General features: G+C 41.0%; 1 protein-coding gene across 2 annotated transcripts; it reads left to right on the forward strand.

Annotated features, from left to right (window-relative positions):
* The first annotated feature begins 1,513 nt into the window (after positions 1–1,513).
* On the forward strand, positions 1,514–10,017 carry ppm1g (protein phosphatase, Mg2+/Mn2+ dependent, 1G). 2 transcript variants are annotated; one of them, XM_027281649.1, is made up of 14 exons: positions 1,514–1,715; positions 1,968–2,104; positions 2,758–2,827; positions 3,080–3,165; positions 3,449–3,578; positions 3,847–3,958; positions 4,414–4,616; positions 4,828–5,006; positions 5,106–5,237; positions 6,105–6,207; positions 6,666–6,797; positions 6,955–7,084; positions 7,230–7,329; positions 8,002–8,196. In XM_027281649.1, the coding sequence occupies exons 2-14, from the start codon at positions 1,994–1,996 to the stop codon at positions 8,194–8,196; spliced, it is 1,683 nt and encodes a 560-aa protein (XP_027137450.1). In that variant the 5' UTR covers positions 1,514–1,715; positions 1,968–1,993. The 2 variants fall into 2 exon arrangements, with proteins under 2 accessions (XP_027137450.1, XP_010730642.2); XM_010732340.3 differs by having other exon boundaries at positions 1,516–1,715; positions 4,825–5,006; positions 8,002–10,017.
* Positions 10,018–23,636: the final 13,619 nt, after the last annotated feature.

Raw genomic sequence — 23,636 nt, forward strand, 5'->3', positions numbered from 1 at the left:
TTAGGTTTCCACAAAACATTTCACATACTTCACACATTTAACAAATAAATAAAAAACATAACACAAAAACTCAACAAGATATATCAACATACAGCAACTGACTGTCACTTTGACGCCTAAAATACTCTATTAAAGGTTTCCACCCATTTTCAAACTCTACCGCCGTTCCTTTAGTTATGTAAGCCAGTCTCTCCAATACAATACAAGATGTCATCTCCTTTTGCTATGGAAGCCCATAGTGGTCATTCGTTCATTTTATTTCCTCCGTTTTGTAATACAGTAATGAGTTAATTTAATTTGTTTTCATGAGATCTCAAGGTAACGAAACTTTGTTCTCCCGGGATAACACCATAATTAATTTGAGAATGTAGCATTACTAGTGGAGCAGGAGTATATACGTCACATCCATCAGGTCAGCCTGGCATGACGTCATGTGTGATGGAAGTCTGAGGCCTATCATATTTGATTCGTTATCTTGCGATCTCAAATTAATTATGACGTTATTTTGGGAAAACAAAGTTTCGTTATCTAAGATCATAACAACCTTTGTTATTTTGACATAATGACAGAAATAAGTCGAAATTAACTCATTATCACGAGAAAACGGGGGAAATAAAATGAATGTATGCATGACTTCTTAGGGCTTCCCTAATATATTTATTGAGGGTAGTACATCTATTTTTCTTCAAGATAAAGCTATCATTCTCCTGTCCTGCAGGAGTCCAAAGCCAGTCTCTCCAATACAATAGAATATTTTCTCTCTTTTATCCATATATTTCCAAAGTCAATTAAAGTTGAATGTTTAAAGTGTGTAAGATTCAGGGTCTTTATTTTCTGAAAACGGGAAACGTGGATTTCATGGATATTATATATATATATATTTCGTGGATATTCATAACTATGTTGTTCATGGATGTATAATCACCTTAAAATTAGAATCATTATATTGTTGTTACTCAAAAAACTTTTATATCTACAGTGGGAGCGGGTCCTCTTTCATGGAGGCTGCCATATTGAAACACTGTCTTTCTACAGTAGCCTAAAAGAGACAAACTAAATAGTTACTGTAGGGGCTTTGACCTGTTTCTCCTTTACACTAGGAAGGGTGATGTGAGGAAATTGCAATGCAGCGATTAGTCCACTAGATGCAAGTAAATTCTACACACTGGACCTTTAAGAACAATAAAGTTCACAATAGGTAAGTACACATACACATACTTCTGCTTAGTGAGGCACCCTCACACTCAACCATGTTCATTTTAATGAAGCAACATGTCTCCTGGTACAGCGGAGTCACTCACTAATGTGTTTTTAATAGTTTGTGGACAACAATGGAGGAAAAGCTGCATCAGGCCTGCACGTATTTATATATATGCTTTCCTGCTTGTATGTATTTTATAGTATACTCACTCGAGATAATTCCCTGTGTATGTCACAGAGTGTTTTTGATTCAATGTTTGTACGTTAACTAAAAGAAGAAGCAGACTAAACATTGTGACGTAAGACGTACGTGTTGGACACGCCCCCAGGTTCGAACGAAAGGCGCATGCGCGCGTGCTCACTTCCTCCGCGGTTGGCTCGAGCCCTGCTCTCGCTCTGTCTGTGTTGATTAGCGGCTTTTTGCTCCCACACGTGTAATCTTTCTTATGTGAAGCTCTCTCTCTCGCTTTCTTTGGGGCCCGTTTTTATAAGCTCATCCTGCTTGGTCAGAATAGGTAAATCCACCTTTGATTGTTGACTGTTTGATTTTGATTTTTTTAACAACTGCGCAGCCTCTCAGACGGCGGGGTTAGAGGTTACGGCTGAAGTTTAGCCGGCTGCTGTTAGCTAGCTGATGCGTCTACTTTTTTTTTTTGTTGTGGTGTTGCTAACGCTAGCGAGCTAGCAACCGCGACGAGCCCAAGCTGTTGGACTCTTGTGTTTCCTCCGTATGAAGCTCAAATGTGAATGTTTCCTCCTCTCTTCAGGTGTAAAGCCATAGAAACCGACAACCATGGGGGCTTATCTGTCGCAACCTAACACAGCCAAGACCTCTTCTGATGGCGGCAACAGCAACATGAGCTACGGGTTCTCTGCCATGCAGGGCTGGCGTGTGTCCATGGAGGTGAGGCGGAAAATCAATGAGCAAAGACAACCCACCGTGTTTGTCTGTCTGCTTCTTGAGCGCGGACGAAGATTAAAAAAAAAAAAAGAAAAATGTGTCCCGCGTTTGTAAATAGCGACATAAAAAGGATGTGCAGCTTTTCTGTGCATATGTGTGCACGTATTGGCGTCTTTCCAGAGTACATTCAAAAAGTTCGTCACACTCCCAAACTGTTTTTTTTTCTCTGCAGCATTGTAGTCAATCTCCAACAACATGCAACTTTAATTGGGCTCTGCAGATGACAACATCTAGGGATTTGATGTCTCATCAGACATGTTGCCTATAATGTAGCAACCAACTAGTATTAATGCAGATTTAGTGTATAAATGCAGGTCTGTGATTCAGTTAAAATACATGTCTGGACATGTCCGATGATAGCAACATTTATCTCAGTTATAACAAACTTTTCCACCAGATGGAAATCACTTCACCAAGATTTTTAATTATGTGACAATGAATGATGATGATGTATTGAGGTCTCCCTGACTCACCTGTACAAACAGGTTACATTTCCTTTTTTCCCCCCCATTCTTCTTTAAGTTGATTTGTGCCTATTTGTAACCCGTCATCTTGTCAGTATTGTAATGTGCATTGTTGTGCTTGTTGCGTTGCAGGATGCTCACAACTGTATCCCAGAGTTTGATGAGGAGACGGCCATGTTTGCAGTGTATGACGGGCATGGAGGTAACGTCTTTACCATGGTGAAATTTCCAGCAATTGAACTCTAACTTAACAGTAAATTGTAACTCATCCTAAAGCCGACACACACAATATCCCATTTGGCATCACAAACAGCCGCCACATGTTTTTGGATCACAACACGGCCAATTTTTTTTTCAAAGTGTTATCATGGTTCTCCCCCTTTTATTGTTTGCTCTGAGTATTATGACTACACGCCTATACTGAGAATTTATATAACCTGCTGTTCCCATTTAGGCGAAGAAGTGGCTCTGTACTGTTCAAAGTACCTTCCTGACATCATCAAGGAACAGAAAACCTACAAAGACGGCAAACTGCAAAAGGTGAGAAGCCACAGAAGCCGTGACATGACCAGTCTTGTCACAGTCAAGAGGGCAAAGGTTTTCACGACCAGAGCTGCTTGACGGTGGTGCAGTTACAAATTAGGAGCAACCAGGAGCGATGTATTATGAAAGCGTGGTCACCACTCTCGCTTTGTCCCACAGTACAGAGACATTCAAAACACTGTGAGCTGACCACAGCATGAATCTTTTCAATCTTGCTCCCAATAGTACACTGTGTTGCTTGACACACTTACTGACACACCTTTCTGAATGTTGTTTCCAGGCTCTGGAGGATGCCTTCTTGGCCATCGACAGCAGAATGACCACAGAGGAAGTCATCAAGGAGCTAGTTCAGATTGCTGGACGACCCACTGAGGAGCCTCCTGCTGAAAAGGTGGCAGAGGAGGATGATTGTGAGTGCACCCCTAATAATAAAACTTATGTTATAATGTTTGGTATGAATATAAGTTGTAAAAAACAAAGTATTGACATCCAGCGTTATGCATGGCTGTAACCATTTGAAGAAAAAAAACACATCGAGGACATGAAAATAAAACAAACTATGAAAAAAGAGCAAGTACAAGACATCCAGAAGTGCATGCTTTGTACACTGTCTGTAGATGAAATACATAAATGTCAAATCCAAATGATAAATGATTCACGTGTCTGCATTCCTTTTAGTGGAGACCGAGGAGGCAGCTTTGCTCCACGAGGAAGCTACAATGACCATAGAGGAGCTGCTGTGTCGCTACGGCCAGAACCTAAACGCTGTCAAGCATGCAGCTGCCATCAGGTAACTTTTTATTTTGACTTTTTATACAACGCTAAAGTATTCTGAGCATTAATTAGCCTGTAAACATGGGGACCTGAACTCCCTGGAAGTGTTGTTGCATGTAAAAAGATGCATCCTCGATGGCGACTGCATGCAAACTGACACACACGGTCATCAAAACATTTTACCAGTCGTGCTTTTCTTGTCATTTCTCTCCAGAGCTGGTCTACACATAAAATTGACCACCTCTAATCTGAATAAAAGGAATCATATCACACATGGTCCAATCTGTAACCATTAAGTATAATTGCCTAAAAATAAGAATCATTGTTGTTGCCTTAAAGTCTTTTGGGGACAGATACCACTATCTTGTCCTTAAGTCCAGGTGTCTTTGCTTGTTGTGTAAAACATCAGTTAAAGTCTTCAAGGTTGTGCGTTTGACTCTTCTTTATTTCCTCTTTCTGTTTTGTTTTTAGTGCGGCTGCCAAGAAGGCGGCATGCTCTCACTCTGAGGCGACAGGAGACAAAGGCGAATGTGGGGAAGGGCAGAAGAAGGATGGGGTAAATGGAGAGGTGGAAGAGGAGAGCAATGGGAAGCTGAAAGAAGGCGAAGGAGCTGCATGCGGGTCTAAGCTGCGAGCCTGTCGGAGAACAGGAGGAGGTGAAGGCAGCAGTTCAGGTATGGAGCTTGGAGTCCCTTACAGTTATGTTTCTGTCTATAAAGAAACAAGTGTTATGTGAAGCTGGATAATGTGCACTGAATACTGAATTTATCTTTGAACAAGAAAAATCTTGAGCACAAACCTCCTTGACTCTCATCTCCACTAATTTACGATCTGTTTTCCTCTTGTGCAACGCTTCATGTTGCCCTTGTTTCTCCTCTACAGCAGCTGACTGTGGAGGCTCGGGGAGCTCCAATGGAGAGGAAAAGGCTGGCAAGGGCGAAGGAGATGCAGGTCCCTCTTGCTCCTCTTTGTCCTCCAAGGCAGCAGGAGATTCCAAGTCCAGATTTTTCGATGACAGCGAGGAATCTGAGGAGGGAGAAGAGGAGGAGGGTAGTGATGAAGAGGTGAGAGCAGAAGACCAGAATAACCATCCTGTTTGGCTGTGAACACTCTGACTTTGAAAAGCACTGTAACTGTTTGTTTGTTTTTTTCCTGTTTATTAGGATGGCAGTGAGGAGGAAGAGGGTGACAGCAGTGAGCTGGAAGAAGAGGAGGATACAGAGGAGGGAGAGGAAGACTCTGAGGATGAAGAGGAGGAGGAAATGTGTCTACCTGGAATGGATGGCAAGGAGGAGGTGTGTAAAAATGGGATGTCTGATTGAAACTAATGCAACTGACACAGGCTGCTTTGATTTCTTCTCGACCTCTCGTGCGAGTTAAAAGATTAATTGTATCTCAAATATCTTGAAGGTGGCACTGATTTGGTGAGATATTGAAGTTATGTATAGACAGCCGCTGCTCTGGTGCATTAAGGCGATCACAGATATTTGTCCTGAGCACAGGATGATCGAAAATGCTTTCTGCTTCCCAAACTCTTGTCTGGTTGCAGGTAGAGACGATTTTAACCATGCACCGATAAGAACACGCTCAATCATAAAACATTTCCTGGATGAAATATTATCTATGACAGCAATAAAAGAAAAATGTAATCAAGTGTGACGTCATCAACTTGGTTGGGAGCAGCAGTGTTTCTGGAGGTGTCAGTGTATTGTCACAGTCTTGGCTAAAGCAAGAAATTGACATCAGTCACACAGTTGTCAAAACATTAGGATCTCTTGTCATAAATTGTTTAACACGTGTTATAAATTGTTCTCATGTGCTGACGTTCATTGGTGGAATTAGTCATATTGGAAGCATTGTATACAACCCTTTCCAGACATGAAGTCAACTAACAGCCTCCACTTTGCTGGATGGCCACACTGCAGCAGAAGCCAAATTTAATGATTTGTGATGACGTTGTGTAAATGGTACAAGCTTTGGCGGCTTCCTTAGATTCTCGTCTCTGCAGAAATATTTTACTCATGTCACGGGATAAAATAAATTTGCGGGTGGGATTTCGTGTTCCTCTTTTATGAAAAGCAAGGTCGTCTTTTACTGCTGGTGTAAAACATCACGGACATTTTAACAGTGTATCACATCTCATCATGTTCATCTATTCACAGCCTGGCTCAGACAGTGGCACCACAGCTGTCGTGGCTCTGATCCGAGGAAAACAACTGATCGTTGCAAATGCTGGAGACTCTCGCTGCGTGGTGTCTGAGCGCGGTAGGTTCAAACCCTTTGGTACCTATTTACCTTGATAGGAGTGTGATAAATTAAAATATGAACACAGGGGCTGTTCATGAGTGTATCATGTTACAATCAATTACTGGTACACAAAATTCATACTGAATATAGTGTATGATGTGGATATTATAAGCACGTCTAAGCGTATGATAAATATAGACTATTTTGAGATTCTAGCTCTTATGACAGGAAGTTTGGACGGTGGTTGCTTTGTTTAGTGGAAATCTAAAGTCTAATTAGTCGTCGGCGTTGTTTGTTTGATGTTTTATCTTGGCTTTGAATTCTTTATTGCAGAAATGTTGTTTCCACAGTCTCACTTGCCTGTTACCCAGTAACGAGATTATCTAAGTGTTTGGCTCTGGATGCACAGTGGCAGATCTTTTTACTGAAAGGCTTCGCAGAAACTTTATATGAACCATGTTCCCGTGTTGCTGTAGGCAAAGCTGTCGACATGTCGTACGACCACAAGCCAGAGGATGAGGTGGAGCTGGCTCGCATCAAAAACGCTGGAGGGAAAGTGACCATGGACGGACGGGTCAACGGTGGACTGAACCTGTCCAGAGCTATTGGTATGAATGACTGAATGATGATAATTAAACACTATAGCAGTGCTCTTGGTCAATAATTTCTGTTTCTGTGGGATTCAAACCTACAACCTAAAATGTTTGCACACTCTCCTGAGTTGTTTTCTCTTGACAAGCTATTAACATGAACTCTGACTCTCAGGTGATCACTTCTATAAGAGGAACAAGGCTCTGCCTCCAGAGGAGCAGATGATTTCCGCGATGCCAGATGTCAAAGTTCTCACACTTAACGATGACCACGACTTTATGGTCATCGCCTGCGATGGCATCTGGTAAGTTGGAGTTGTCACTGATTCATGGGGATTCACAATTTCTCATGCAACTGTACACAAAATTATATGAACATACAAATATACTGTTAATGCATGTGAGGTTATCTACCTGTTGGTAAGCCTTGTTTCTATGTGTCGCGTGCAGGAATGTGTTGAGCAGTCAGGAGGTCGTGGACTTCATCAGTGAGAGGATCAAACCAGACCAGAGCGGCAAAGTCCGAACCCTCTCGTCCATAGTGGAAGAGGTGAGAGAGATCCACAGCCATTCCACAACTAACGCTGTTCTATTAGCTTCTGTAACCAGATCGTGAGCACGGGAATCACGTCAGATGTTAAGACCAATTTCAGCTGTTTACCTCAATGTAGAAAAAACATCTTTTTATTCAGACTTGCTGTCCGTGTGATTAAAAATCTAAGTCAGCATCCGCCACCTGTATGTTACGAAAGCTATCTGTTTAGCCATGTGTCTGGAAATATGGCACACTCTTGTCGCCTTGCTGACTGTGATGGCAGTTCCTCTCAGGATGAATGAATGATAGTTAATAATTAATGTATGACGTGTGTTTTATCAGTCACCTAAATTTAATTTTATTATCGTGTAGTCATTAAGATAAGATGGACTTTAGTTGTTAGCTCCATCTTACTGGGGAGAGATCTTGCATTCCCCATGATAACAGACAACACCCGTGGTTTGTAGCATCTTTTCCGACTCTGACGACTTGGCTCCAGCTCTGCAGCCCCGTCTTCTTTTCCTCACGTCAGCATGGATCACCGGTGTTTCCACAGAGAGTTTGCTAACAGCACATAGACCGGTGTACTATGTATTATGCCACCTAGCTTTGCAGCCCCAGTTGGCTAAATAATAACACACACGTTCATGGATCTTTAATCTCAAATCCCATGTGTCCCCTTGACAGCTGTTGGACCATTGTTTGGCTCCTGACACATCTGGAGACGGGACAGGATGTGACAACATGACCTGTGTCATCATCACCCTCCGGGCACACCCTGCTCAGTCAGAGGACACAAAGAAGAGGAAGCACCCGGAGGAGGCAGAAGGGACCGAACCGGAGGAGAACGGGAATGACAGCAAAAAGCCGAAAAGTGACTAAAGGCAAAGAGGAACTGTCCCAGAGGGAGCAGCTGGTCCCAGGCTACCCCAGATACACCAGAGACACATTCTGTTCAAAATTAAAATCCTGACCTCTCAAACATGAGTTCATCCTAAAACAGACATTTCAAACGCTATACAGATGTTCACAGATCGGCTGAACTGAGATCATCGGTATAGTTTTTTTTAATGTCCTCTGTTTTAGGTGGATTCTCACTTAAACACCCCCCTCCAGTTGTTTCTTTTGTTCACTCTCATTGGAAAGAAGCTGGACACACTTTTACTACTTAAATTCAGAAGAGGCAGACTTGCCACTCACTGGCATGCTGAGCACATAATTTTTCATGTATTTGTAACTAGAAGGAAGATGCAGGACAAACCAGAGTCTAGAGAGACTCGTCAGCCCTGCAGACATGAACTGCACTGTTACTGTAAAACCTTGTTTTTCTTTCTGAACACGACACGTTCGGTTTGTTTTAGTGGAAGTTCGAGGATAGCTCTTGTAGTGACCTGTGTCCAATTGCTGTTCACATCTTGGTGTGCACATGCGTTTTCATTGCGGTTTTGCAGCATCGGATGCACATTTTCGATATGAAACTGCATGATGCTGCTACAAGGCAAGTCATTGTATCTCAACAAAGTGCCATAAAAACGTTATAGGCGCCGTCACATCCTCAAATTAACTGAACCGAGAGAAGGAAGGGCTGCCGGTAGATTTACATGAAGGTCACGGTAGAAAAACTAATTGAATGAGAGGACATTGGTGCCCTTTTTAGCCCAGATTGAAGATGCAGTGAAAATGTGTGTGCAGGTCTGAATGTGTTGGTACCCTGTCAGGTTCCTCTCTGATGTTGATATCCCACCCTGAGTGTGTTCAGGGACAGTTTGTGTGACTACAGCCAGAGGAACTGAAGGATTTGGGGTACTAGTCCAGTTGCTCTTGTTTGCCATTTATATATATATATTTTTTTCTCATTAGCACCCATTTACAAGTGAGGATATTTTTTCACTCTTGTTGGTCACATAACAGCCCAATCATCATTAATGCTTCACTGTCATCTCGCCTTTTAGTTTTTTGTTTTTTTTTCCATTCCTGCTTTGTGTCTTGTCTCTATCAAAAAATTCTGTAAATTTCCAGACAGAAAAAAATGCCAGGGTTTTTGGGAGCCAGTGTACTTTTTTCATCTGTAAGATCTGATAGCAGGGAAGCAGACAGAAACATACAGAGACATAAAAGGCTCGTCTTCTATGTCTCTGTGTGTCCATAGAGGAGAGGTGGCGGTTAAAGCCCTGGGCTGGCCCTCCACACACAGCTCGTCTCAGGACTCCACCTCGTTCACTCTCCCTGTCTTTCCCGTTTTCATTGTAACACTTTTTAAGATCATCTCTAGGACGTGTTTTAAGTATAAGAAGTATCTCCACTCAAATGTTTATTTTTTCATTTCTGATGAATTATTTTCTGGCAGTTTTAAAGAAAAGAAAAATTTCCTTTTTGTGATCACACTCTGAAAACGCTGATGCAGGACTGTGAATGCACAAGGTTGTTTTTTTTTTTTTGGAGTGGAAATACATTTGAAGTTCAGAGCACCAAGACAGTGTAACTGTTTTTTTCCACCATACTGTGTGACTGTAAGTTTGTTTCTAGTGTACTATCTCGTCACCATGCCCTTTTTTTTCTGTACATAGTTTTTTCAATACTTGTAATTGAAGAAAAAGAAAATGCTTTTTCTTTGTAATTGTGAGTCAATGTGACATTTTTGGTGCATACTCTTTTGACACCAGTATGTAAGTACATACAAATACATTTTTTTAAATAATGAGACAATCGTGTATTCCTGTGTGTTTCTTTTTAAAAACAACTGCCGCTGCATCTGCTTTCCCTTTTCATAGATTTGACTACAGCTGATGACATTGATGTCCAGCACCAGTTACTGAACCTCTCTTCAGCCAGACTGATTGAAAATGGATCGAGTACGTTGATGTTTTCTTGAGAATGAGTTGGCAAGAGAAATGATGAGAAATGAAAAAGAGGATTAGCTACTTATTAGAACAAACTATTGTGTGTACATTCAACCTCTGAAAATAAGGATTAAAAGCATGGGGAGATTAAAAACACGTGTAAGACATTTAAACTTTTATTAGATTTAGGGAATATAGCTTAATTTTTTGAAGTTGGGTTTGGGAAAAGATGTGTTATTTGTACACATGTATACTGTTTGCCTGTTTGTGTGTGCATGTGCAGTATGTTGGAGCGTAAAGTAAACTCAGAGGAAACAAAAATCAGTGTAGTTAAATGACTGCAGACCCACACAGGTGTTTTCACCAGAGCCGTGGTTACTAATCTGATACAGTCTGCTCTAAACCAAAGCAAACAGTAGCATGCTGGCATGTAGGGCCTTTAAAAAGACAACTTTCATTGTACGTTAATCAGTTGTTACCTGTTTTAAGGCAGCACAATGCATATTTTAAAGAGATTTTCTAACCTTTTTGATAGTAGCAGCAAGGAGCCACAGGTTGGACTCTACCAGGTAAGCTAACACAATGCACATTTCTAACATAAGACACTACAATGTTGACGTTAATGTCTGAATCAGAATACAGCTAAAGGCAGGTTTCTAAATTAACAACTCGCACATAGTTCAACTATGTGACATGTTAAAGTTGGCAGAAGTAGTCGACAGGCATGCCGGCAGCTCTGTGAACCACTGTTCTGAGCAGAATATGGTAAAACTATGTTTTTATTATTGTATATTCGCCTGAAAGTAACACTGTTGTGTTTTTGCTGCTTTGTAATAAGCCTTTTATATCTCAGATACATGGGTGAGGTTAGGGACTGTGTAGTTACTCGAGCACCTCCTCTTATTGCATTCTTCTTATGGGAAGTAACATTAGTTTAGCATGTCGATCAAAGGTCTGTAGGTGTAAAGCAGAGAGCCCTACACAAGAAGGTAGTGAGTCACTTTCTCCTCCGTGTGGTCAGACTTTGGGAAGATGTCACTATCCAGAGTCATTTTAATGCCAGAAGACTTCTCAAACTTCATTGACATGTATAGATCATACACACCGTGGTGTCTATGTCCAGAGCAATAATGACATGTACTGCTTAAAGCCATCTCCACCAACTTCACTCTGATCTTGGGGTTTGAAAAGTCACCTGAAGTACCACACAACAATTAGGCAACACAGGTGGACTGACAATGAGCCAGCAAAAAATGCAAAAAAACTTAAATCCACCCAGGGGTGGACTGGGACAAAAATTCAGCCCTGGCATTTTCTGTCCAGACCAGCCCACTACATTATCAGCAGACCCTACATACAGTGGGTCCAAAAATCTCACGGCATCTCCTGCATACTACAAAGGAGAGTCCTATTCCTTGATAGCAGTTAACAAATAAAGCACGTAACTATGAACTCAAGGACTAAAACTGAGTCTTTATTCATTATAAATCACAACAGAAGTTATGTCATGATGAGACGGGTGGGACGAGACGAGACTAAACGGGAAGAACCCTCATGCTACCCTTTCAGTTTTTAGTCTGTGACTGTGAAAATCTTTTGGTGTAAGCCGAGCATTAGTTAAAACCTGTCTCTCTCTCTCTCTCTCTCTGTCTCTCTCATCATAGAAGAACTTCTAGCAGGTCAGGAAAACCTGTTTGACAGGAGATGATGGTAGCAGAGAATATAAAGAGACATTTATGAATTACCAATTGTCATTTTATCACACATATAGTATGTTTATTACATTATTAAGTCATCATCACAAATCAAGTATGAATTCATATATCATTATAAAACACATGACATACTCAACAAATCAGAGACGTCTCAGTAGCCAAAAGGTGGTGAAGTGGAGGCAGTAAGAGAGCAAGTCCTCGGACATGGACAGACAGGGAACAACTCCTCAGGCTCTCACATGTCAAGTGGTCAACCGGAGAGGGGCATGGATACATTATTCATTCTGAAAAATAAAGAAAATGTTTTTCCTTTGTCCTGCATCTAGAGTCGAAAACTTTTTGGATGGAGAATTGATAATTTAGTGTAAATAAGTACAGCATTAAGGATCAACACATAAGCACAATACAACTTCTAAAAGCATAAATAAAATGACAGATAATGAATTAGTCCATCCATGATGTGTGATGTGTTTGATTCTGCTTCTTTGTTTACAGCTCATTAGTCCATGTCAATGTTCTCTGTTGCTATGGAAACAAGAGACTGCTGACGTTAGCAGCTGTGAGCTAGCTTAGCTAAATCATCTTAATACTAATCCATAATATCACAATTGGGCATATTTAAACAGAATCAACCACAACTACAGTAGTTGATTTTGTCACAGCCCTTCAACTCTGGGCTAATATGTTGTCTAAAATATGCAGTTAATTAGGTCACATCACATTCAATGTAGCTTCCACTTCCACAGACTTTAGCTTTTTTAACCGCAGTTTTTTATCCATTTTATTTTATCCATCCCACCCTGGTTTGTGTTGTGATTGACAGCACTGTCAGGGCTCTCTGAGCCTGTCACCTATGATTGATTGACAGTGACAAACATAGACCAATAATATGTGTCGATGCTGGCTACACACTACTAGCCCTCTGTAGCCAATTGACCAGCACAATTGTAGGGAAATATTATAGGGAGAGAGAAAAACACATTGGTTCAACGGCCCACCGGGACGATGCCAGATGGCCAGTCCACCCCTGAATCCACCATATACTCTAGTTCTCTAAACATTTAATTCAAAGCCACAGATCCACACCTCATGGTGGCGCTGTGCTGCACATTCACACATTTCTTACTTGAACCAAGTAGAGCTGCATGGACAAACTTTATTGATGCACAGGTTGTGTACAGATATTCCTGCAGATGGCAGCAAAGACGTTTGGTCCTGTTATGCTAATGGTTAGAGATTAGTATGATTCCTTAAAGCAGGGAGATGTAACCATGTGCCATGAAGGGCACAGAGTCTGGAGGGTTTCATCCCAAACAGAAAGGAAAGCTACTGATCACACCGACTCACTTACTCCTTCAAAACGACATTATTCAGTAACTTTAACCTAATAAAACCACAGTCCTTCTCATGAAGACACAATGTGGATGTTATACTTTAAATCTCCACTGAAACTACAAAGCAAAAGGGGACAGACTTTAGTTCCCATCAGCCTCAGGGCCTCTCTGTCCTGTCCTGCCATTGGCTGCTGCTCTTCAGTCCTGGTGGTAGAGATCCCAGAGGATCACTGTTGCTGCAGGAACAATAGAAAGCAAGAGAGGAAACACCCTGTCCTTGGATTCTAAAAATGTCATCACACACACACACACACACACCAGAATACACACATTTACTCCAGGAAGGATGTTTTTTTGTTCTTCTCCGTAGATTAGCGGCTTCAGCGGTGTGTGTGAATACAGGGAGTGCGTGCAAAGTTTGTTAGTTTGGGTGTTCGTTCTCGTGCTTGCAGAGACAGAAATACATGCCAAAACACACTTTGGTTTCTGTCAGTATCTGTGTGAACGTGACTGTTTTGGCCTTGGATGTGTAATGAATATGAATAAAACTGCTCTGCTCTGTTCTTGGCTAGACTGCTATCCCAAAAATAAGAAGCATGGCTCTTTTTCTTCAACGAGCACACGAATTACGGCTGCAAGACCATTGAAAATCAGCTGTTACCTATAAACACATCAGGCTGTAGGTATGTGTTTCCAGACTGATTTTCACTGCAGTAACTATAAAAAAAAGTTTCTGAAAGGCTACTACTATGGAGCTCAATGGCGGCCTTGTCCAGCTGTGTGTGTGTAGGGGGAGTCGCTTCTGTCTCCAGACACTTGACTGATGGCTGTGGAAGAGAACCACAGGAGATCAACTAGACCTGGCCTGCATCTGTACATATAGAACAGTGTGTGTGTGTGTGTGTGTCTGCCTTCTTAGCCAAAGGTCTTATATAGAAAGCTGGACCACAATAGCAGGTTGTACTTAGACACTGTAAGTATTCATCAAGATCTTTTTCAATCTCGGAGCTCTAGCTCCTAAAACTGCACTGACCTTGTTCTCCTCACATTGCACAGAGTTCAGCAATGTCCCAACATGCGCACACACACACACACACACACACACACACACACACACACATTCCAGTGGTTACTGTAGTAGTGCAGTTTAAATACTTTGACTGTTTGGCTGTGACCAGAAATAGTTAACTATAAGGTCTTTTTTACACACCTCTGCATTCCTGTTCACGTTCAGTAGCAGTAGCTTAAATATATGATTATTAAACTAAAACACCTTCTATGTTGTCATGACAATTTGCATTTCCTCTAAAATAAATGTTTGTCTTCATTTATCCCTAAATCCAGAACCACTGATGTGACCCTCATTAGACCAACATTAAAGCTGCACTAACCAATATTTTTACATCAATAATGAATTAAATGACTGTTTGTGATGTGAAAGAGGTTGGTTGATGGTCCTAAAGTTTATTTTAAAAAAACCCAAAAACGGTTAAAAAAAGCTGGCAGTTTTTACCATAATAATAATAAATCAGTACTGTTGATTTCATGGTAAGGTTGGCGTTTTATTCCATATTTTAAAATGTCTGTAGATTTTACAGTGAAAAACTACCAAACCATGACAGTAAAAGACTGTAAAAGACTGCAAGACTCTCCTAACATCAGCATAGCCTCAATCCAATTTCCCTCTCACCTGCTTGATAGCTTCACCACCAAGTGGCAACCTCTGGTGCTTAGAAATGAAGCCAATGCAGAAGTGCTAAAAACTGTAATTCCTCGAGCGGCCACTTGAGGCTGGCTACAAAAGTGAGTCAACCTCCATAAGTGCCTATATTAAAATGTCTAACTTCACAGCAGAAATAAACATGTTTACAGCCTGGTTCAGACAAGTCATGTCAGACGTTCAAATGATATTAAGGCTTAAACTTACTCATAATTAACAGCGTCACTACTTTATTGACAGGTAGGTGCTGTTACAGATGGCTTATTTTGAGCACCAAGCTGTCATTCGTCCTGCCTCAGGTCCGCCGATGATCACCCAGTACAAGAAATTAACTCGGGTCAATCTCCTGGCCCCCCGATGGTATCTTATAAGAAGATGTCACAGTCAGCTGTTCTGTTGCTGGCAGGATGTACCAGCATGTCAGTTGCAGATACATCCTCTCTCTCTCTCTCTCTCTCTCTCTCTCTGTGTGTGTGCGTGTAATTCACCAGCATGAAGCTAACACTGTTGGGTAGACTGATGGCTGCAGAAAAACAGGAAAACTCTCCATGTCCTTTTTTCTTTTGCTCCCGTCCCCTTCACCTCTCTTGTGCCCTCTTCCCTTGTTTTTTCTCCACCCACTGTCACTTCCTGTCACCCCATCACTCCACATCCTCTAATTTTCCCTCCCTTCGTTTACTACGCCTCTTTGTCTCATGATAGTTTCCTTATTTTCCCCTCTATTTCCGTCCTCATAACTTTGTCCTTTTTATTCTCTTCTTGTCTTTGTGTCTCATACTTGGACAAATTTCATCACATTCATGGAGCTCTTTTTGCTGGGTCCAGACCTTTGAATCCTCCCACCAAGTGTGGAGTGTAATGAGTTTCTGTCATTTTTACATATTTAGCTTTCTTCTAGGCTCTAACTTTCAGAATTCACTGCAGGAGACAGTTTTAATAATCACAGTGATGTTGACACAAGTAGCGTGCGTTAAGTGTAATGTCCATTTCAGGCTTTTTCATACAAGTTTATTTGAAATACAATATTTCAGTCATAAAAAAAACATCATCTTTATACAAGAGCCAAGTCACAAACGACTGAGACAAGCACAACATCGAAGTTTTTAAAACCATCTTTAAAGTAAATAGATCCATCAAGACATTAAATACATGTGAAAACTGAAACATAAAATAAGAAAATAAAAGTAAAATGTAATCAAAAAATTGGGTCTGTTTGGATTCATGGTGCTTCCAGCGAAGAGAGAAGAGAGACAAATATCCAAAGAAAAAAAAAAAGAAGCAGATGTTTTATGGTGGGTAAACCAGTGCACATATCGATATGTAAAGGAGTGAGATGACAGCTGTGTATACATGATCACTATCAATGACTGATGAAGCAGTCACCTTTAAGGTTTTCGGTCTGGTTTCATACAGAAAAATACATTTCAGGTAATGCATCACTTAAAGGTGACAGTTTTTTTGTACCAGGCTGTAAACATGTTTATTTCTGCTGTGCAGTTGGGCATTTTAATATGGGGCTTATGGAGATTGACTTGTTTTGTAGCCAGCCTCAAGTGGCTGTTTAAAGAACTGGCTCAATTTCACAGCCACAGAGGTTGCCACTCGGTCCCTTTCTGTTAAGATTTTCTTTGTCTTGTTCTAACTCTTTATGGCATTTTCTTTCTATCTGACCATCTAATCATTTTAACATGTGATCTGCCATGAGCCTTTAAGCCTTTATTAATCTTCTATGTTTCCTTTATCTCCGTTATCTAGTTAGTTGTGGAGCAGGTCATGAGGTCCTGGCAAAAAAAAACAGTCAACATTTTAAACTGCAGCCCCTATAGTTTGCTTGATGAAAATACACTTCTTCCTCTTAATAATGTTAGTGTTAGTTTAACATATAGTGGAAGAGACCAGGAAATAATATAAAATAATGCTTCTGCAGTAAATGTCCTGAATACATGCATGGGCATTAACACCACAACATTATTTGTGCGCTGGTTAAAGCTTCAAGCATGACCTCATTTGAACATTACTCACTGTGTGAGCTTACACACTGAGAACATTCAGTGTGAGGTTTCATTATGTGTGTTCAGAGATAATGCTGCTGAAAATGCTTCCTGATACCTACATGTCTGCTTTCTGTCAGTGAAAGGGCTGTTGTTCAGCTGTCACATACATTAAGAGATAGGCCGTTCTTCCTGCTGTAATCAATAGTCATAGTATAAAGTTAAGTTTTGCCCAATGTGGGACGTGTTCTTGAAACTGATAAGACACTGAAACAAAAATGAGCCATACGACACTAACTGCATTTATTAAGAGATTAAGAAATCCCCCCCCCCCCCAAAAAAAAAAAAAAAAAAAAAAAATCTTGTGATTGAAAAAATTGTGCTTTTCCCCACAGCTGAATCATCTTGTGACTGGAGCAAAAATCACCATCGCAGCAGCAACAAAGGCTCTGTGGTCTATATGTGGCACAGATCATATGAACAGACGTCTAATATCTCATGACCGAAACCACTGCTGTTAATCACTTAACTGAGACAAGTTAACTTATATCATTGTATGAGACTCTTCAACACTTGAAGAGACAAAGGAAAGACCAAAGGAGGCTATTGACAGGCTAAAAGAACTTTGAAGTGACAGCATCTTTTTTTATTTAAAGCATAATACCCAAAAGATCAGTCCAGACATACAAATCGATTGTGTGACTTTGGTAAAAGAGTGAAAAACTAATCAAACCATCTGGTAGCTGCTCAGAGTCTCACAGCAGAGAGACAATGAGACCATGCTGTTCTGTTTTGAAGGTATAATTTTTTACTATGTTCACCATCTTAATTTAGCCTGTCAGCATTTGCTAATTACCCAAAGAGTTATCAAGACTTTTTAATTTAAACCCACAAATGTTGAGAAAAAGCCAGGGGATCACCATCGTCTAGGGGAAAGTTTCAAGGCAGCCTGTCCGGTAGTGGAGACGTTTCAGTCTGGAGCAAACTGGTGGACCAACCAATATTTCCATTCATAGAGCCACTAGCAAGGCCAAACTCACTGGAAAGAGTATGCTTTATTCATTTGCTCTCCTTTTACAAATGGTCCAGAGTTTCAAACTGGCTAATTTTAACTACATAATCATTTCATCGTGTTTCAGTCTCACAGGTAGCTCCAGGGTCTTAAACAACTGAGCTTAAACACAGGTCTCTGGATAATATGGCTCTAACAGTACTTAAATACTTAGGGTTTGTATAAAGACTGCCCGATTATGAGTAAATACAGAAAAAGCTTGACATTTGCAGGTAAAATGGTCAAGAAATCTCAAGTTCAGTAATAAAGTACACTGTACGCTCAAGACTATTTTCTACAGAAACAGAAACTGTGAAGAATTCATCGTCAATCTGCTCTCAGGACCGACTTCCCATGACTCATAGAGCCTATCTGATAAACTTAACTCCCTGATGTTACTACTTAAACATCACATCACACACCCATTCTCCCCCACTGTCTGTTTTGGCTTAGACCAACACACACACACACCCTACAAGGAGCACACAAACATTTAAACATGTCATCCTTCTTTCCACAGAGCTCTCACTCTCCCTACATCTGACCATGTGTCCCGTCTGTTATTCTAATATGAAGATAAAGATTCAAATGTTCCATTACACCATGAGACATGAAATGCAGTGAAAGTCTAACCGCTCCTTCAAGGAGTTGTTGTCCTCAACAACAGAGATGCATTGAAGCAGCGTCTTTGAACTCTGCACGGCTGAATGTGGGCCTCTCTCTCTGTCTACATTATGTGTCAGCTCACACTGTTGAGAAAAGGACAAAAGTTCTGGCCACAAGCCTGGTCACTGGGAGCTGTGTGTGTGTGTGTGTGTGTGTGTGTGTGTGTGTGTGTGTGTGTGTGTGTGTGTGTGTGTGTGTGTGTGTGTGTATGCCAGCTGGTTACATCTGGTTTAAGAGGCCACAGAGGGAGGTTGCTTTCTCCCACCTCTCAGTATCAGTTACTAATCCCTGTTTCCCAGAAGTGCGTTTGTGTGGAGTGTGTGTGTGTGTGTGTGTTCAATCTAATAAGCATGGGATGGAACTGAAACAAAAATGATTACAACAGATAGTTCTGAGAAATTTTACTCCTCTCGCGCATTATCTGATTGATCTGTGTGATTCACTCTAACCTTCATCCTTATAGCACACCTGCCAACTTCTCAGTTTCCCACCTCAGCTCATCACTTGAACCACCATCACAGCCAGCGTCAGTTTATGTTGTGTACTGTAATCAGTGCACTTATCATGCTCTGTAAGATAAGCCTTCATTAAGATAGTATAGTACAGTAAAATAGGGTATGGAATTTAAAATAAATGGTGAAATGTAGTAATATACTGTAACATACTGTTTAATATATACAGTAGTATAGTACATCAATGTAGCGTAGAATATAAATTACGATATATATATATATATACAGTATATTGCCAACACCTGTTAAATTAGTCAACATTTGTACTAGTCTAAACGTTTTTTGTCAACACGTTCACGGCCTGTGTGCTGCAGTGAGCCGTGAAGTCTGACCTTGGTCGTCACTTCCTGAAGAAACTCCATCACACATGGCAGTTGACTACGACCAGCCTTCACGTATAAAGCCATATGCTTCAAAATTCATATACTCCGTCTCTCATTACTCACCTTGGCCATTAAAACTGACTGTTCAGCTGACCTTTTTTACTGTTTTTGACACGTCATGGTAGGAAAAGCGCAGGTGTAATTAATGACTTTAACGATGGCTGTATTTCATGTAGGTGAGTCAGTTCCAGGTTCCTGTTCGGCACGCAGGCTCACAGTCATGGCTCACTGGAAAACTTAATTGACTGGAGCAATTATTATGGTTATTAGTTACACCTGTGTTTTTCCTGCGGTCTGCCATAAAAATGTCTGTGAGTGTAGCATGGAGCCAGTTTCACAAAGATAGACTTTGTCTATGGCTGCGATCAAACTCATGGTCAGACTTCAGACAGACGTCTAAAGTCATCTTTTTTTTTGTCTATAGATTTTTTTTTTTTTTGCTTTTTCAAGCTTTATTTGATAGAGACAGCTGAAGAGTGACAGGAATGCAGGGAAAGAGAGAGATGGGGAATGACATGCAGGAAAGAGCCACAGGTCGGATTCAAACCCTGAGCTTCGCAGCAAGGACTGAGCCTTTGCACATGAGGCGGCTGCTCTACCAACTGAGCTAAACACTGCCCCTAAAGTCATCTTTTACACAAAGATGTCTCATTTGCTTAAGCGAGACTAATTTGCCAACATGGATGACCAAGCTCAGCTCTGTTCACTCCAGCAGCAAGTCTGAAAAATTTCAAAAGTTACAACATTTTAGTGGGAAAATTCATCTGTACTGGTCGGCAAGTGTGATTGATTGTTACCATAGAAACACTGGTCAGCAGGTGTTACACATTGTTACCATGGAAACACTGGTGAGCATGTATAACAGATTGTTAACATGGAAACTGGTCAGTGGGCAACGCTGATTGTTACCACAGAAACACTGATTAGCAGGTGTCACAGAATGTTGCTATGGAAACACTGGTGAGCAGGGACAACTGATTGTTACCATGTCAGTAGTTGTCACACTTTGTTGCTATGGAAACTGGTCAGCAGGCCGCTCATTGCTATTAGAGAAACACTGGTCAGCAGGTGTTACACATTGTTGCCATGGAGACACTGGTGAGCAGGTGTGACTAATTGTTACTATGGAAACACTAGTCTGCAGGTGTCACAGATTGTTGCTATAAACACTGGCGAGCAGGTGTGACTGATTTTTACCATGGAAACCCTGGTCAGTAGTTGTGTGATTGTTGCTATGGAAACGCTGTTCAGCAGGTGATGCTGATTGTTGCCACTAGCCAGCAGGTGTCACAGATTGTTACCGTGGAAACTGGTCAGCAGGTGTCACTTGTTACCACAGAAACAATGGTCAGCAGGTCTGATTGTTACCATAGAAACACTGGTCAGCAGGTGTCATATTTTACATTATATTAGTTTAGTTAGTAGTTAGTATATTAGTATTATCATAAGAAACCCAGACATTCTGTGGTTGCTGAGGCATATCTGAGAAATGTTGTAAATACCGTACCATACTCTGTGTAGCACATGTTACACAGTGATATTTGACATATTGTGTTTACTCATATGTACAGGGATGTGGTTAGTATATGGAAACGTGCATCTTGACCTTGATTGTGATGTATGTGGTGTTATCGTCAGTAATGTGCTTATGTAAACAGGAGGGGTGTGCAGGGGGGGAGAGTGTGAGTCAGAGCTGTGGGGGTGTAAACTATATGTGTCACACTGTTTCTCGACCCTGCATGACACACACTGTGAACTTTTAACACACCTGCAAACACATATAACAATCACAAATACAGCACGCACACACATCTTGTCAGCAGATTATACAAACAGACAAGAGATGGAGAGCAAGAAAAAGAGAGGAAGATTGTGATTAGTGGTGACAGAAGATGAAGGACAGAGAGAGAGACACCATGAGAGGGAAGTGTGTGTTGGACAGGAAAATACAGAAAAGGAAACAAAGAGTGATATGGAAAGGAAGGAAAGGAGAGAAAAAGTGTGTTTGTATGAGAGACAGAGATAAAGCACATACAGGCAGCAGTTTCAGTCTCAGATTCCAGGAGTGTGTCAGTCTGTTCGTATCTGTTTGGTTAGCTGTGTCTCTATGTGAACTTGTATTAACCACATTGTGAGGCCAAAAAAACTGTTCATATTGTCAGAGTTACAACTTAAGACTTGGATGACTAAGAGATAAGGCTAGAGAACTAGGAGAGCCAAACATTGCATAACAATGGGTATTTCTGCACTTTAGCTCCCCCAGTTTCAAAGTGAAATACTACTGTTGTAAATATGTGTATCTGTGCATGTGTATCCGTTATAATTACATTACTTATGATCAAAAATCATGGTTGCATGACGCTGGCTCCGCTTCTGATCAGCATTTCATTCCATGATCGTACCCAGAGCTCAAAGTATGTACATATATGGAGTGAGAAATACAGCACACCATTCATGTCAATCTGTTATTTTATGGTAGAAAATGTACACAGTGCTGTTATGTGACTTTATACTATATGTTGTTATGTTACTGTACTTTTACTCCCCTACATGTACTGCTATAGTTAAGTTATTTTGTGGCATGGAGGGTAGGGATGGGAATTGATAAGATTTTTACGAATCCAATTCCATTTTCAATTCTGCTTAACGATTCGGTTTATTGATTCTCTTATTGATTCTAATTTGGAAAAAAAGGACAAGAAACAGGTGGATTAGCATCATAGCATCTTGTTGGGGATTTGTACTTAGCCTTGAGAATCTTTGTCACCTCCCTAGAAAATATATAATGGGAATGAATGACTGAGTGAAACATCTGGTTAACTTAGAGGAAAACATGCAACTTTGACATTCTCTCACTTAGCATACAATTAAACACATTCACCTACCGAAATACAGGGGCATCTACTGTGGCACTGCTCTGTGACATTCGTCTATCCTGGCCTGGGTCATTTTTTTACTCATCCCTGCTTCGGGGAAAGGAGAAGCTAGAGGTAGACGTGAACTGGAGCGAGTACTGCCAGCCTCTGGCACTGAAGCCAGTCAGACTCTGTCTCTTGTGACGGTCATCTAAATGTAAGGCATGAGAAGGCAACGTTAACCGTTACTAATAGCAGGTTTTTACAATGAGGCAAATGGTGCTAACATGAAAGGCAGTTAGTTACCTGCAGTCTCTTAGCCGAGGACATGCTAACGTTGCTGTTGCTGGGCTGAGAATCAGTAATGTTAGGCGGATTAGAATCGCGACATTGAGTAATAGTTATTGCATGCTGTGTGCGCAAATGTTTCTGCATGTTCCCTTTGATGAAATATCCATGTTGCAAGTATTGCAAGTTGCCCTGTTGTCGTCTTTTCTTGTGAAGTGTAACAAAACTTTTGAGCGTTTGTACCACTTGGGCGCCATGTTTACACATGCTGCATGCAAGCAAAAGCCACTGTGTTGAGAAATGTACTATGTTCTACATAAATGTAAATGACCTGTTGCCGGATGCCGGCCTGTGTTGGCTGCCGGTGCGGAAACGACCGCCAGCGTCCGGTTTGCCTGTCCCTGTCTGAACGCCCACTTAAGATTAAACACATAGCCTCACAGGTGTTTTCAGTTATGTTGCTGATTAGGTCAGGTTGGAGGTGTGAAGCTCTGCTGGGGTTTGTGTGAGGTCATCGTGTGCTTATTGTAGAACAATAGAGTTGTACATTCTCATTTTCTTCAAGTGAAAGTCAGATTGTTATTGTTTCTTTCCTCGTCAAATCATGGCTTGACTAAACGTTTCAAAGGGGGGCAGTGCATGGAGGTCTAAAAGGCTTTGCAGAAACTGGATCAGTTGTTTCCAAAACACAATCAGGCAGAACAAAATTGATCACACCATCAGAAGATCAATACATCAAGCTTAGTTCCCCCAGAGGTGGAAAAGAAATCAACACAGATCACAGAAGGACTTCAGATTTTACTGATGTTGAAGGTTGAAAATCTGTGGATCAAACTAACGTGTCTAAAACTACATTTAATGGGACAGGAGGTGTTTCAGCTGTTTTCTTTCCATTTCTGTCACAAGATAATTCATCTAGTCTTGTCTCACACACACACACACACACACACACACACACACACACACA

The sequence above is a fragment of the Larimichthys crocea genome, chromosome VIII (assembly GCF_000972845.2).
Source record: "Larimichthys crocea isolate SSNF chromosome VIII, L_crocea_2.0, whole genome shotgun sequence".
Lineage (NCBI taxonomy): Eukaryota > Metazoa > Chordata > Actinopteri > Sciaenidae > Larimichthys > Larimichthys crocea.

Excerpts from the sequence above, each read along its gene's own strand:
- ppm1g (XM_010732340.3), top strand. The coding sequence starts at position 1,994 with ATGGGGGCTTATCTGTCGCAACCTAACACAGCCAAGACCTCTTCTGAT. Across the intron at positions 3,166-3,448 it reads AAGACGGCAAACTGCAAAAG|GCTCTGGAGGATGCCTTCTT; the intron begins GTGAGAAGCCAC and ends TGTTGTTTCCAG. Across the intron at positions 6,208-6,665 it reads CTGCGTGGTGTCTGAGCGCG|GCAAAGCTGTCGACATGTCG; the intron begins GTAGGTTCAAAC and ends GTGTTGCTGTAG.